Source organism: Pipra filicauda, unplaced genomic scaffold, assembly GCF_003945595.2.
Source record: "Pipra filicauda isolate LSUMZ 115617 unplaced genomic scaffold, ASM394559v2 scaffold182_size1470994_pilon, whole genome shotgun sequence".
In the NCBI taxonomy this organism is placed as follows: domain Eukaryota; kingdom Metazoa; phylum Chordata; class Aves; order Passeriformes; family Pipridae; genus Pipra; species Pipra filicauda.
Genome location: NW_024104290.1, coordinates 1130853 through 1144561, shown reverse-complemented (window position 1 = coordinate 1144561; position 13709 = coordinate 1130853). Strand labels below are relative to the sequence as shown.

At 53.0% G+C, this 13709-nt stretch overlaps 1 protein-coding gene across 2 annotated transcripts in view; it reads left to right on the top strand.

Annotated features, from left to right (window-relative positions):
- Positions 1 to 13709, top strand: part of SORL1 (sortilin related receptor 1) — a 44800-nt gene that overhangs the window by 19699 nt on the left and 11392 nt on the right. The window contains exons 15-32 of one of the 2 annotated variants that reach the window (XM_027713652.2): positions 549 to 677; positions 908 to 993; positions 2482 to 2654; positions 2878 to 3009; positions 3155 to 3246; positions 3935 to 4181; positions 4612 to 4750; positions 5386 to 5559; positions 5703 to 5816; positions 6902 to 7024; positions 7394 to 7513; positions 9788 to 9913; positions 10187 to 10294; positions 10739 to 10870; positions 11096 to 11227; positions 11871 to 12005; positions 12377 to 12532; positions 13300 to 13449. In XM_027713652.2, the coding sequence (XP_027569453.2) occupies positions 549 to 677; positions 908 to 993; positions 2482 to 2654; positions 2878 to 3009; positions 3155 to 3246; positions 3935 to 4181; positions 4612 to 4750; positions 5386 to 5559; positions 5703 to 5816; positions 6902 to 7024; positions 7394 to 7513; positions 9788 to 9913; positions 10187 to 10294; positions 10739 to 10870; positions 11096 to 11227; positions 11871 to 12005; positions 12377 to 12532; positions 13300 to 13449 (2468 nt within the window). The remainder of the gene's footprint in view (positions 1 to 548; positions 678 to 907; positions 994 to 2481; positions 2655 to 2877; positions 3010 to 3154; positions 3247 to 3934; positions 4182 to 4611; positions 4751 to 5385; positions 5560 to 5702; positions 5817 to 6901; positions 7025 to 7393; positions 7514 to 9787; positions 9914 to 10186; positions 10295 to 10738; positions 10871 to 11095; positions 11228 to 11870; positions 12006 to 12376; positions 12533 to 13299; positions 13450 to 13709) is intronic. The other variant, XM_027713653.2, reaches the window with a different exon arrangement.

The window sequence follows — 13709 nt, the reverse complement described above, 5'->3', positions numbered from 1 at the left end:
CTTTCAGTGGGGCTCACACCAGAGTGCTCGAGCCCAGATCTGCCTGTCTGATGCCCAGACAGAGCCTGTCTCACCGTGAGCAGGCTGAGAATAGGGCTGGTGGGATCTAATCCCTGCCTCAGAATCGCAGCTCCCTGCAAAATCAGATTGACACAACCCCTTCCACAGCATTTTCCCAGGAACAGCCGCACTGTAACTCCCTTTTTACCAACAGCACAAGCCAAGAGACAGAGCAGTGACCTAAGCCAGCCAGGAGAACTGGGGCTTGCAGCCAGGTTTTCAGAGCACTCTGGCTCAGCCCTGCCTTGCTGCCTCACCTTCCCCAGCCTGCCCAGCCACTGGCAAGCTTATTTGCAAAATGTTCTTGAAACGTCCTGTCTGGCTCTGAGAAATCATGTGCAGCTAAATGCTGATCATAAGTGAATGGCCTTCTGAGACACTTGGGGTGCTTAAAAATTCTATGCAAAAATAGAGCAGAGTAATAGCATAGCATGGCTGCATTTTTTCCTTCTCCCTGTCCCCTCCTTACACCTTTCTTCTCCTTGCAGTGATTTTGGCTTTAAACTGAGCGATGATTTATCATTAGAAGTTTGTGTTCCTGACCCTGAATTTGCTGGGAAACCCTACGACCCACCAGTCCCTTGCCCTGTTGGCTCAACCTACAGGAAGACTCGAGGGTATGTGCTGCATTTGGGAGGGCAACCTGATCTTCCAAAAGCTGGTATTTATCCTATTGGTGATTAAACAACCCCAAACAACCACAAAACCCACAATGGAAACACCCCACGAGTGGCAGTAAACAACTGGCATGTTTGGACATACATTGCAATTAAACACTGCTGCCTATTCAGGCTGCACAGGATGGTTTGTTAAGAGTTTCCATGAAATAAACTGTGTGTGTTTGCAGCTACAGAAAGATCTCTGGGGACACTTGTGCGGGTGGAGACATCGAGTCGCGGCTCGAGGGGGAGCTGGTGCCGTGCCCGCTGGCTGGTGAGTACAGGGCAGGATTGCTCTGGGCACAAGGGCTTCATTCATAAAACCCCTGGGACCACGCACGAACTCCTAGAGGGCTCTCAGACAAAACCTGTGCGACACAGGAGCCTTGGTGGGTTACAAATCATCACCTCCTGCCCAGCGGCCAGAGAGCAGCGTCAGCCCAGGGTGCAGAGCCCTCTCTGCTCCTGAGCCCCTCAGGGCAGGCTGCAGGCAGCCCCTCTTATCCTGGTCATGTCCTTGCTGTAGAGCTGGTGTGAACCCAACCAGAGAGACAAGAATTAGATCAAAGACATCCCCATCCTGGAGAAACCCTTGGGAAGGTACCACCCTGAGACAGCCACTGTATGTGGCTGAACGATGGTTATTTGGGACCACACCAGGGCAGAGGCTGCCCTTCAGTCCTCATGCCTGCCACGCTTCACCCCCATCCTTATTTTCTCCTCTCAAACATACAAGGCACTGAAGCAGTCTCATGCCCCTGTGCTGCCAAAGTTATTTGCATTCTGCTCATTACAGCTTTAATTTAATCTGCCGTCACGAGCTGCGTGATCAGCATGCTGCTGTGCTGCAGCTCCAGAGCCTGAGGCAGGGCAGGGGCTCATGTGAGGGCTGGGGCAGCTGAGACCACCAGCACGAGGTTTCCCTGCACTGCCCTAAGATTTTTCAGGGTGCAAACAGCCCAGGGAAGCGTTCCCCCTGCTGGGATTCTTGCCAACGCCGTGCTTAGTTTTGCTCCTCGTTCAGAGCCCGACACGTTTTTCACCCCTCTGAGCCCTCTTGAGCTATTTGGAGAGCTGTGCTGGTCATGCTGAGAAGGGCCCTGCTGATTGCAAAATAAACCTGCTGTCCCCACCGGGCTGCCCTTTGAAGTGCAGTGTTCCCAGAGTATTTGCTGATCGTCTTCAGATACGTGCTGGCTCGCACCATGGTAACACTTTCATGTACAGTATCTGTTTCATATCTCCGTATAATCTCATTAGGGATGCACAGCCAGAGTTACTTACTGACATTAGCTTTACTCATTAATAGCATTATTGGACTTGACCGGTAGTGTTGCTAATGCCCAGGAGACTTTGTCCGGGCTCAGGATCCCATTACGCTGGATTTGACACAATTTAGAAACAAAAAACCCACCCTGGGATATTTTCCTGCGGTGCCGGTGTCCCTTAGGACTTGCAGATTTACATCACTCCCAGCTTTTTGATGGGGTTTTTGAGGGAGAGGAGATCTGTATTTTGTTTCTCTTTGTGAGAAGGAAGGGGTCACACTTTTGCTGGCCTTACCTCCTCCTCCTGGATCAGACAATGGCCACAGTGTGTTCCTGGGCCCGTGTTCTCATCTACCTAATCCCAACTGAGACAAAGGGTCTTTGCCTCCCTGAGGTGCTAAAACCAGGGGTCAGAAAATACCTGCTAGTTTTTTGCCCCTTGAGTAGCCTAAAAAGGCCACTAAATAAGGTTGTTCTCCTGGCTGTTGTTGCAGAGGAGAACGAGTTCATCCTCTACGCCACCCGCTACTCCATCTACCGCTACGACCTGGCCTCGGGCATCATCGAGGAGCTGCCCCTGGCAGGGCTCAGAGGGGCAGTTGCCCTCGACTTTGACTATGACCACAACTGCTTGTACTGGGCTGATGTCACTCTGGACATTATCCAGGTGAGCCAGGGGGTGAGGAGGCTGCCGTGGGTCAGGCTGCCCCTGGTATCACCTCCTCGCACCAGCATGTTTCATCCACACCCCGAAATACAAATGTTTGCCTTGGTGCTGCTCCCCTCCCAGCTGTCTGTCTCTGCCTGCCTTGCACACCTGACCACGCTCACCTTCAGCCTGAGGAAGTTCCTCGTCTTTTATTCTGATTATTATTATTTTTTTTTCCCAGCGTCTTTGCCTCAACGGCAGCTCTGGGCAAGAAATAATCATAAGCACCGGGCTGGAGACAGTGGAAGCTTTGGCCTTTGAACCCCTCAGTCGGTTGCTGTACTGGGTCAACGCTGGGATTCCCAAAATTGAGGTACAGCTCAGCCCACCTGTGCTACAGAGACGTGACTGTGGCAGTGCATATTTTATTAGGGAGCAATAATTACCTGCCACAGATTTCATGCTACTTTAAGCAAGTGCAGTAAACACAGCCCTCCTGGTTTTGGTTTTTGGCCCAGGTTGCCAATCCAGACGGAGACCTGCGACTCACTGTCCTCAACTCCTCCATCCTTGAGCGACCCCGAGCCCTCGCTCTGGTTCCCCGAGACGGGTAAGAAAGAGTTTCACAAGTAGGAGCCCTGGTGCTCCCCAGGGGAACCATGCTGATCCTTCAGCACTAACAGCACAGGGGAGAGGGCTGCATGGACAGCTTGGATAGCAAAATGTGGGCACAGACACAGCACGACGGGTCCAGCTCACAGTCCTTCCCTCCAGAGCCCACCCTTGCCGTCACATGCCCAGCTAAGCCACCTCAGAGCAGAGATCACAAACTGTTTATTCTCTCCTGCCCATACCTATCTACTAGTAAATAACTTTTCCTGCCAGTAGAACTGGTCTGGTCAGTGGGCAAAGCTGCAGTGATGCGTGAGAAACTAAGCTGAGCTCAAATTCAAGAGCTAAATCTAAGCCGTATCTTCCTGAGCGGGGTTTTTGCTGCGGCTGCAAACGCAGCTCTGACAAACCCGAGCTGTCTTCAGGCATCTGTGCTAAAGTGAAGCAGTTCACAGCAAGGTGAACCTGCAGCTGCACTCACACCACGGAGCTTGCAGCTGAATAAGCCTCTGTGCTGCTCGTAGATCTGCTGCTGGCGTTCATTAGAATTGCAGAGCTCCCCTTTCAAAGGCGTGTTGTGCAGGGGACACGGAATGTAAAGCATTCGAACCTCTGCTTCTGCAGCCTGGTTCCCTTTGATGAGCTGTTCTGTGATGATTCGGAGTAACCTCTCTGCCTGTTGTCAGGTTGATGTTCTGGACAGACTGGGGAGACTCCAGAGCTGGGATTTACAGGAGTGACATGGACGGGTCCCTGGCCGGGTGCATCGTTTCGGAGGGGGTGCGGTGGCCAAACGGCATTTCCGTGGATGACCACTGGATCTACTGGACTGAAGCCTACATGGACAGGATTGAGAGGGTGGATTTCAATGGGATGCAGAGATCTGTCATCCTGGACAGCCTCCCTCACCCTTATGCTATTGCTGTGTTTAAGGTTTGTTTTCCCGTTTCCATAGCAGGCAGGCTCTGAGCTCGGTGGTGGAGGAGCACTGAGCACACTGAATTTGGAGGGTGGGGATGTCATTTGGAGAAGGCATGATGCTTGCTCTCTTTCTGCTCCTGGCACATTCCCCCAAATCCCTGAAACAAGCAGGCAGGTGCAGTTAAACCCAGGACCAACATCCAAGAGTGTGCAGCATTTCCAAGTAGGTGCACTGCACTGTCTTCCCCATGTTATTTGCCACTCCATTCCTGCTCAAATCCCACTTCAGTTCTTTCTCTTCTTGTCCCCATTTGGCTGGGGACATTTGCACTCTCAGTGTCCCCCCACATCCAGGATTTAGGGTGGCTTAGAGCAGGTCCTGCTGACAAGCACGGCCCCAGTGCTGCTGCCCCTTAAACTAAGAGCCAAGCCTGTGTTTCAGAATGAGATCTACTGGAATGACTGGTCACAGCTGAGTATCTTCAGAGCCTCCAAAACCAGCGGCTCCAGGATGGAGATCCTGGTCGGCCGATTAAATGGGATCATGGACATGAAAATCTTTTACAGAGGAAAGACAACAGGTGAGTGTGCAGATGAACTTCCCTGCGATTTGGAAATGTGTTCATCCCCAATTTCCAAAGGTTCCCAAGGCCACCAGGCCCTCCTGGCTTGCATTTCATGATTATATCCCCATTCCTGCAGGGTTTGAAGCTCTCAGGCACGGCTGTTAGGAATGAGTCTCATGAGCGTTCTGTGCTGCTTTTTGGCTGCCAGGAGAGATAATAAAAATCAGGGAGAGAGCTCAGAGGGCAGGCACCTGTGGTGGCACCTCATAGTTTAGGTCACAGACCACAGCCTTTCCAAGCAAAGTGCTGTATGGGCCAAAAAATAATAGTGTCTTAGAGCTGCATCAACTTTGTCCTCCAGTTAGTCATCCATCGGAGCTGTGATAAGGCAGCAGCAGCCCCTGTGTGATGAATGTGCTGGTTTATACCCATTTTCAGAGGGATATAAGACCATCAAAGGGCTCTGTAGGAGACTGGGAAGATGTTTAAGGCCCTTGAACTCCCCGGAGCAGATGGCTCAGTGCATTCCTAAGGCCTCTCAGCACCCAGCACTGCAGAGCGAGCTCCAAAGCCTGGGCTGGCAGGTGAAATTGGGTGTTCCCAGCCCTCTGTCCTGACAGTGCCCCCTTTCCTCTCTTCCCTGGCTCCAGGGGAGAATGGCTGCATCTCCAAGCCCTGCAGCCTGCTCTGCCTGCCCAAGTCCAACCACGGCAGGAGCTGCAAGTGCCCCGAGGGGGTGTCCAGCACCGTGCTGCCCACGGGGGAGGTGAGATGTGACTGTCCTCGTGGCTACCTCATGAAGAACAACACTTGCCTGAAGGAAGGTAAAACCACTTGAGTCTTGCTTCTGCTTTATGCTGAGAGGCATCTTCTGCCACTGGGAGAGGTCGGTGTGACCTTTTCTCTGTCGAGCAGGAGCGGGGCCGTTTCTAAACCTGGTTTGTTTTGGTTTTCCCTCCTGCACCAGAAAACACGTGCCTGCCCAACCAGTACAGATGCTCCAACGGGAACTGCATAAACAGCATCTGGCAGTGTGACAACGACAATGACTGCGGGGACATGAGCGACGAGAGGAACTGCCGTAAGTGTCCTGGCCTGGCCAAATTTAGATGTCTGGTGGGTTGGCATCTACACTGCCTTCACAGTCAGGGACAGCAAGAGGTGCTTTGGGGATGTAACTCACCTCCTCTGACAGACACCCAAAGCCAGCTGGATGAGTTGTGTCCCACGAGGGCCAATATTTCCCCCTCGACCAGCTCAGGTGTCAGTGTCTAAAATTTGATGAGACTGATGCCAGCTGTGTTTGTCTCTTGCAGAAATTGTCTTCTGAAGCTATTTGAGGGCACAGCCAATGCTGAGGAAAAGAGTGCACACAGAAAGTGACTTCTGTCTGCAAGGGTCTCTTGTTGAGCTGATCAATCAAGTTCACACGTTAAAGATGGGAGGTCGCGTTTTTGAGCAAAATTAGGGACTGCCAATGTGTGCAGGAGGGGCAGATGTTCCACAGCTTGGAAGAGCTGAAGGGTTTGGATTAGTACATTGTGGAAAAAGTACCAGAATTTAAAGTTAGGAATCACTGGGGGACCAGGCATTCCTGGAGAGATGCTGTTTATGCCCATTTTGTACCAATAAGGAACTTATTTTCCTGCTAATATTGACACACCAGTCAGCAGAGTCCACGTGTGAGCTCATTGCCTGGTTCCTGGCAAGAGAAAGCCTCTGTAGGTACCCATTCCTTGTCAAGGGGTGACCAGTGTAGCACAGGGATGCTGCCTGGGATAGCAACACTCATGTCTAGCTGTTCCCCTCCTTTGGCTGCCCTGTCTCCTCCCACCACCCTTGGTTTCAATCCCCTTCCTGGGGAGCAGACAGCTCTACAGCCTCAGCTTCTTGCTCCCTAGCTGGGAGTGGGCATCAGGAGCTTCAGTCCTGATCCCCAGACAGAAAACTAACCCCCCTTTCTTCTCTGCTTTACTCTGAGTACCTAAAAATGGCATTAAAATACAAGAGGAGTAACCCAGGCTGCACTGAGCAAAGCTCACAGGATGCTGTCTTTCTCCCTTCACCTCTCTGCACTGAGTACACACACTTAGGCAGCAGAAACCATTGTCTAACCACCACCTTAACCTCCTCCTCCTCCTCCTTCCCCTCCTCTCTCTCCGTCAGCCACCACCGTGTGCGACGCCGAGACCCAATTCCGCTGCCAGGGCTCGGGGACCTGCATCCCACTGTCCTACAAGTGTGACCTGGAGGACGACTGTGGGGACAACAGCGATGAAAGTCACTGTGGTGAGTGCCCTCACTCCAACCTCCTTCCCTGTGCAAGGGTGGAAAGCTGCTCTCCAGCATCTGTGCTGCTCATAGCTGCTGGATCTGGGTGCCTATGGAATGCTGGTTGTGGATGTTTAAGGGCAAGGCAGTGCTTTGCCAGATCCCCCTGTTTATCCAGGCTAACAGCTACCTCTTCATCATTTCCTGGGTGCTGGGAAATGGGGGACCAGACCATCACATACCGGGAAATGAGGGACAGGAGAAGAGAGTGAGGCCGTGTGCTGGTTCTTCTCCTCTCTGGGACATTTCTGTGTCATTGTCATCCAGCTGTCCCACTCTGCTCCTTGGGTACTCCTGGTGACCTGAAGCCAAATATTTTGTTTGCAGAGGCCCACCAGTGCAGGAATGATGAGTTCAGCTGCAGCTCAGGGATGTGCATCCGTCTCTCCTGGATGTGTGACGGTGACAACGACTGCAGGGACTGGTCTGATGAAGCCAACTGCACTGGTGAGTGCTTTGATGGGCCCAATAACCCTCACAGCCTGTGAGACATTGGCCAGCACCTCGGGCCTCAGTTTCCCTGCTTGTCAGAGCACCCAGCAGACCTCACCTCGGGCTGATGTGATGCTCCAAAATCCCAGGGTTTCTCTCCTCCAGTGCCTTAGGGCTCGCTGGGAATTTGCTGACAGCTTTGAGATGCTCACACAGTGATCCAGCTTTGCTTTTTGCTTGCAAGGTTGCACCAACAGGCAGTGGAATGGGAAACAGCTCTGTGGCTGCCAAGCAGCCAGAGGATTCTTCTGGCAGAAAGGGCTCCCCTGTTGCAGGAAGGCAGCAATCAGGCCAGTGTGCACTGGCAGCTTTTCACAGCTTCAATCTGTTTTCCTGCCATTAAATATTGTTGCAGAAAACAGACACGTTCTTTGCAGCTTCTCCACAATTAACTGATCTGAAGAAAAGGCAGATTTAGTTCAGGAATTGTTTCCTAGCAGCCTTATTGCTTCGTAGGCTTGAAAACCTCAGGAGAGTGTCCTAAGAGGGAGTCACACATGGAAGACCTGCTCTTGTTTTACTTTCAACTCATATTGATGCAACCTGGCTGCCAGAAGTAATATTATTCCTACTTTGTGTCTCCTGTGCAGCAAGTCCTGTGAGCCTCGCTCTGTCTTTGCAGTCTCAAGTCACAACACTCAACTCCCCTCATCACTGCAGTGTAACACTGATGTTCCTCAGCAGCCTCCTGAGCTTAACACCCACACAGAGCCCTTTTCTCATTAGAAAAGCCAACAGATAACATTGTTTCTTAGTGGAAAAGACCAATACAAACAAGCAAAAAAACCCCACACCCAACCAAGCCAAAACCCCCAAATATTTGCATGAGAAGAGACTTCTGAGAGTAGGCAGCACATTGGTCCGTCAGTGAAAGACTCAAGATTGTATTTATAAAACAATACATGGGGTATTTCAAGATAACAAACAGTGGTTTCCATGACATGGGGCGAGATCTGATGGGCTGATGGGGCACCTTTGGGGTGCACAAGAGCCCTTGGGAATGCTGGCAGCAGCTTTGCTCTGGCTGCAGCCTGAAGCCATTGGGGCAGACAGCGGCAACAGCTGCTGTTTGGGGCTCCGGCAGGAGGATTTAGGAGATCCCTTTCAGGCCTCCAAGCTCTGTGTGCTCACCCCTGAGGCATTTGCTGTGCCTGGAGCACACGGGGTTGTAGCACTGGGGATCCTGGTCATTGGTATTCCGGGAGCGCGGCTTCGTGAGAAGGTTTAATTTATATTGGTATCACTTATCTCTCCTATGAGTTCCTCCAGAGAGAATTACTACAGGAAAGGAACCTACTTCAAAAAGCACATCGGGTTTGTAAAGCCCTGAAGTTGAAATTATCTAAGAGGATCACAATTATTTGAGGAACATTCCGTCTGACTTCACCGGCTGCAATTATTGCGCTTATCTAAAATAATTACATTTCACGCTGAATACCTAATAGAATATTACTGCCACAAGATTGTACTATTTTGAAATATCTGCAAGTGCATGTCACTCTCTAACCTGGAGCTCGGTATCATGCAATTTAATTAAGTTGAACACTGCTTTTCTCAATAACTCCGAGCGCTCTCCTGGTTGAAGAGCAGCATTTGTCTCTGAAGTGACAACACAGGCTCGGCTTCCACCCAGATGCCCCACAGGCAGAGATTTCCCTGACAGGAGCCTGAGGAAAACCCCCAAGGAGAATTGTGTTTCTAGTTTGCTTTGGCAACATGGAAAAACCTTGTTTGCCTTAATTAAAGGCTGTCACTGAGTTTGCCAAGCACGGGGGACCCTGATGCTCTGCCAGGACTTGCTTGACCTCTGTGACATTTCCTTCCATCTCTGGCAAGGTGCCACCACTGTCACCTTTGCCTGCACACACCAAGGGCTGAGATTAAAGGGAAAGAGGCTCCTGAGTGTGGGAGAGCTTTGGGAGGGCTCCAGCCTCCAAAAGCCATCCCTGAGGCAGGAATGAGCCATTCCTCACAGCAGGCTTGTGAGCAAGCATGGCAAGGAGAGGAAAAGGCCTGGGAGAACCTGAACTCATGGAATTCTCCTGCCTGGGGTCCATGGGGTGGCTGCTTGTGCTGGGACCTGCCATGGCATGAGGTCCTGGTGCAGGTGGAGGGAGTTGGGTGTGTGGTGGTGTGGCCCGACTCATCACGTGCCCAGCTCAGCAGGGACGTGGTGACAGCCCACAGGTGACACCCCACACTCAGGTGTCCCCCTGGCTCTGGTTTCAGCAGTTTATCACACCTGTGAGGCCTCCAGCTTCCAGTGCCAGAACGGCCACTGCATCCCACAGCGCTGGGCTTGTGACGGCGACGCCGACTGCCAGGATGGCTCTGATGAGGACCCTTCCAACTGTGGTAAAGTGTGCTCTGTGTGTGGTAAGGTGTGCTCTGTGTGTGGTAAGGTGTGCTCTGTGTGTGGTGAAGTGGCTCTGCCATGGCATGGGAGGGATTTCTACACACCCACTGAGATAAACCAGCAGCAAACGCAGGGGGATGATCCCCATCCCTCCAAAAGCACGCACAGGGAGAAGGCAACTGGGGCTGTGCCGTGGATTTTTGTGGTTAACTAAACCAGCTTAAAAAAAATCAAAACAAACCACACAACATCCACCCAATTCTGAATTTCAGAGAAGAAGTGCAATGGCTTCCAGTGCCCCAATGGCACCTGCATCCCAACCAGCAAACACTGCGACGGCATCAACGACTGCTCTGATGCATCAGATGAGCAGCACTGTGGTGAGTACCAGGGCCTTGGGGCCCCAGCAGCCAGGGCTGGCAGGCTTTATGGTCTGCCAGAGCCTGTCTGGCTGGGAATAAAGCCCTGCTGAGATAATGGGAAAGCCTTAGTTAGCATTCAGCAGCCCCCTGGGAAATGGGCGGGTCAGCGAACGGCGCAGTTGTCAGGCTGGGACACACAGGGAGGGCAGGGAGGTGTTGTGTTCAGGGAGGTGACCAACCCCTCCTTTTGGGTTTGCACCCTGATGCATTATTGGGTGAAAGCAGCCTGTGCAGGGACAAAGCTCATGTGCAACTCAAGCAAGTTCCCATTTGCCTTGGGAACGTTCTGCAAGTTCCTGAAATCCGCCCAGGTCTGTGCAGATCCCAGCAGGTGGAATTCCTGCTGCCAAGGACAGCAGAGGTGCCACCCAACCCTCTCCTCCTGACCTGCTGTTTCTCCAGAGCCCCTGTGCACCCGCTACATGGATTTTGTGTGCAAGAACCGGCAGCAGTGCCTGTTCCACTCCATGGTGTGTGACGGCATCATCCAGTGCCGGGACGGGTCAGACGAAGATGCCAACTATGCTGGCTGCTGTAAGTGATACTGGGCATCTCTGCTAAAGGAGGGTTGGATAGAGAATGAAACCAGAGGCTTGGAGAGAACCAGGGTACCAGAAAGCTGCCAGATCTAAGAGGTGGCTCTGGAGGGTAATGCTCTGCTTATAAATCCATGATTGCCTCTGAGTGTGGTCCTGCTCAATGATGAGCTTCCCTCAAGCCCTCTGTCTGTACACCAAACCTGTCCATGCTGCCCTGCAGCCCAGGACCCCGAGTTCCACCGGACCTGCGACCAGTTCAGCTTCCAGTGCCAGAATGGGGTGTGCATCAGCCTGGTGTGGAAGTGCGACGGGATGGACGACTGTGGGGATTACTCTGACGAAGCAAACTGTGGTGAGCAGCACCTCAGGGCCTCCTGTCACTGCAACTCCAGCCTCCTCTGAATTCCAGGAGCATGGAGTACAACCTTATTCATGTTTTATACGGGCACTCACGTGTGTACATATGTATTCCATGTGCACATCACAGTGAGTCCTGTGTGGAGATCAGTGTCACTGCCCTCGTCCTGCCAGTGAAGCACACTGAAAATCCAATACAGCTGGCACATCTTGTGCTTGACTAAGTCATATGTGACGGTATTTGCTGCACAGACTCCCAGCCCAAAGCAGACAGGCAGTTTCCAGCCAAACTCAATATTTACCACTGTTCCCTGGGTGGCTGGGGGAGCTGTACCCAGCCAGGCGAGGCAGCTGCCTCTTCATTTCAGAGTTGCTGGGTTTGCTTCTCCCTTTCTGCCATGCTCTGGTGGATTTTGCTGCCAGCTCTGATTCTGAGATCATGGGTGGTGTCTGGCCACAGAAGTAACAGTGGTGGCAACAGGCTAGTGAGGGCTGGGGAATGCTGGAGATGAAGAGAAAGGATCATACCTGTGTTGGGTGATATTCTTTGGGCCAGCCTGAGATGCTCCCAGAGCTCAGCTGTGCTAAAAACTGGTGAGGTAACTCTGGGGCTCACAGGACTCTCCTCTCCTTGTCAGAAAACCCAACAGAGGCCCCGAACTGCTCCCGGTACTACCAGTTCCAGTGTGGGAATGGGCACTGCATCCCCAACCGGTGGAAGTGCGACAAGGAGAATGACTGTGGGGACTGGTCTGATGAGAAGGACTGTGAGGGTAAGGACACACAGTGCTCTGCTCTTCTCTGGGCTGTGACATGCTGAAGGACCACTCTCACCATCAGCTGCCGTGGGACAGCCTACGCCAGCCCCCGTGGCCCCCAAATCCCCCATGAACGGGCTGAGTGTGCACTCCCATGCACCCTTTCACTCCATGTTTTTGGAAACCCCGATTTCCAAAACCTGGAAACCTTGATTTCCAAAACGAGGAAGTGTTTTCACCAGCTGTGCAGGTGAAAGCACTGGCCATGTGCTGCCTCGCCTGCTCCTCCGCTGGCCGTGGCTCTGGCTCTGCCAGGAGCGGGCACGGCTCGCAGCCCGTGCACAGGGGCAGGGAGCTCAGGGCAGCTCTCCCCGGGGTGTTTTTAGGTTCTCCAGTTCATCCCATGACCACGCTGATCCCACCGACGTGTTTGCCCAACCACTTCCGCTGCAACAGCGGCTCCTGCATCACCAACAGCTGGGTGTGTGACGGGTACAGGGACTGCACCGACGGCTCTGATGAGGAGGCCTGTCCCACCCCACGTGAGCTTTCCTCTCCCTCACCCTTCCCCTCTTACTACAGGATCACTTCTGCAAGGAATGTTGGCCTTAAGGTCCACGTTGCGGGGTTAAATTACACTGTGGTGTAAAAGTTTTGAGGCTGAGGGGAGACCTCGTGGAAGTCACAACTTCCTCGGGAGGGGAAAAGGAGGGCAGGCACTGAGCTCTGTGCTGTGGGGACGAGGGACAGGACCCCAGGGAATGGTCTGGAGCTGTGTCAGGGCAGGGTTAGGTTGGATATTAGAAAAATATCCAGTTCTTCCTCCAGAGGGTGGTTGGGCACTGACCAGGCTCCCCAGGGCAGTGGGCACAGCCCCAAGGCTGCCAGAGCTCCAGGAGGGTTTGGATGATCCTCTGGGGCACAGGGGGTGACTGTTGGGGATGGTTCTGTGCAGAACCAGAAATTGGATTTGGTGATCCTTGTGTGTCCCTCCCAACCCAGCACATCCTGTGACTCTGTGCTCCCTCTCTCCCCGGGGTCAGCCCTGCTGCCACCAGCTGGGACACTGCTCCAGCTCCACGTGCGCCGCGAGCAGGACATTCCCTGCAAAGCAGTGGCTTTTCCAGCCCTCTGCAGTCAGGAGAGAGGATGGCTGAGGCGCCATCCCAGCAGACGCCATCCACCTGCAGGATGGGAAGAGATTGCCATCTAGTGGAGTCGGGACCTGGGCACGGGTTTTGGTCCCTCCTGGTGACAGCGGCCGTGGTTTCCATGGTTTGGGTGGTTTCCTCCCTTGCTCTGTGTGCAGGACCCAACGTGACAGCCACCTCCCCGGCGCTCCCGGGGCGCTGCAGCAGGTTTGAGTTCGAGTGCCAGCAGCTGCACAAGTGCATTCCCAACTGGAAGCGGTGTGACGGCGTGAGGGACTGCCAGGACGGCACCGACGAGAGGAACTGCCGTGAGTGAGGGGAGGGGAGAGGCTCTCACCCGGCTCCTTCCCTTGGGAAGCTCCTTGTGAGGACAGGGAAGCCACCCAGGGGTTTTGTTGCAGGGGAAATCCTTGCAGTAAATGCAGTTTTACAGAAAAAAAAAAAAAAAGGAATTAAAAGCCTCAGCAGTGCCATTGCCATTAGAAGTCCAGTTGTTGTTTAACATGGGATAAGCTCCAGGTTCTTCTGATGCCACCATGCCAGGACAAGATACCCCTGTGACTGACAC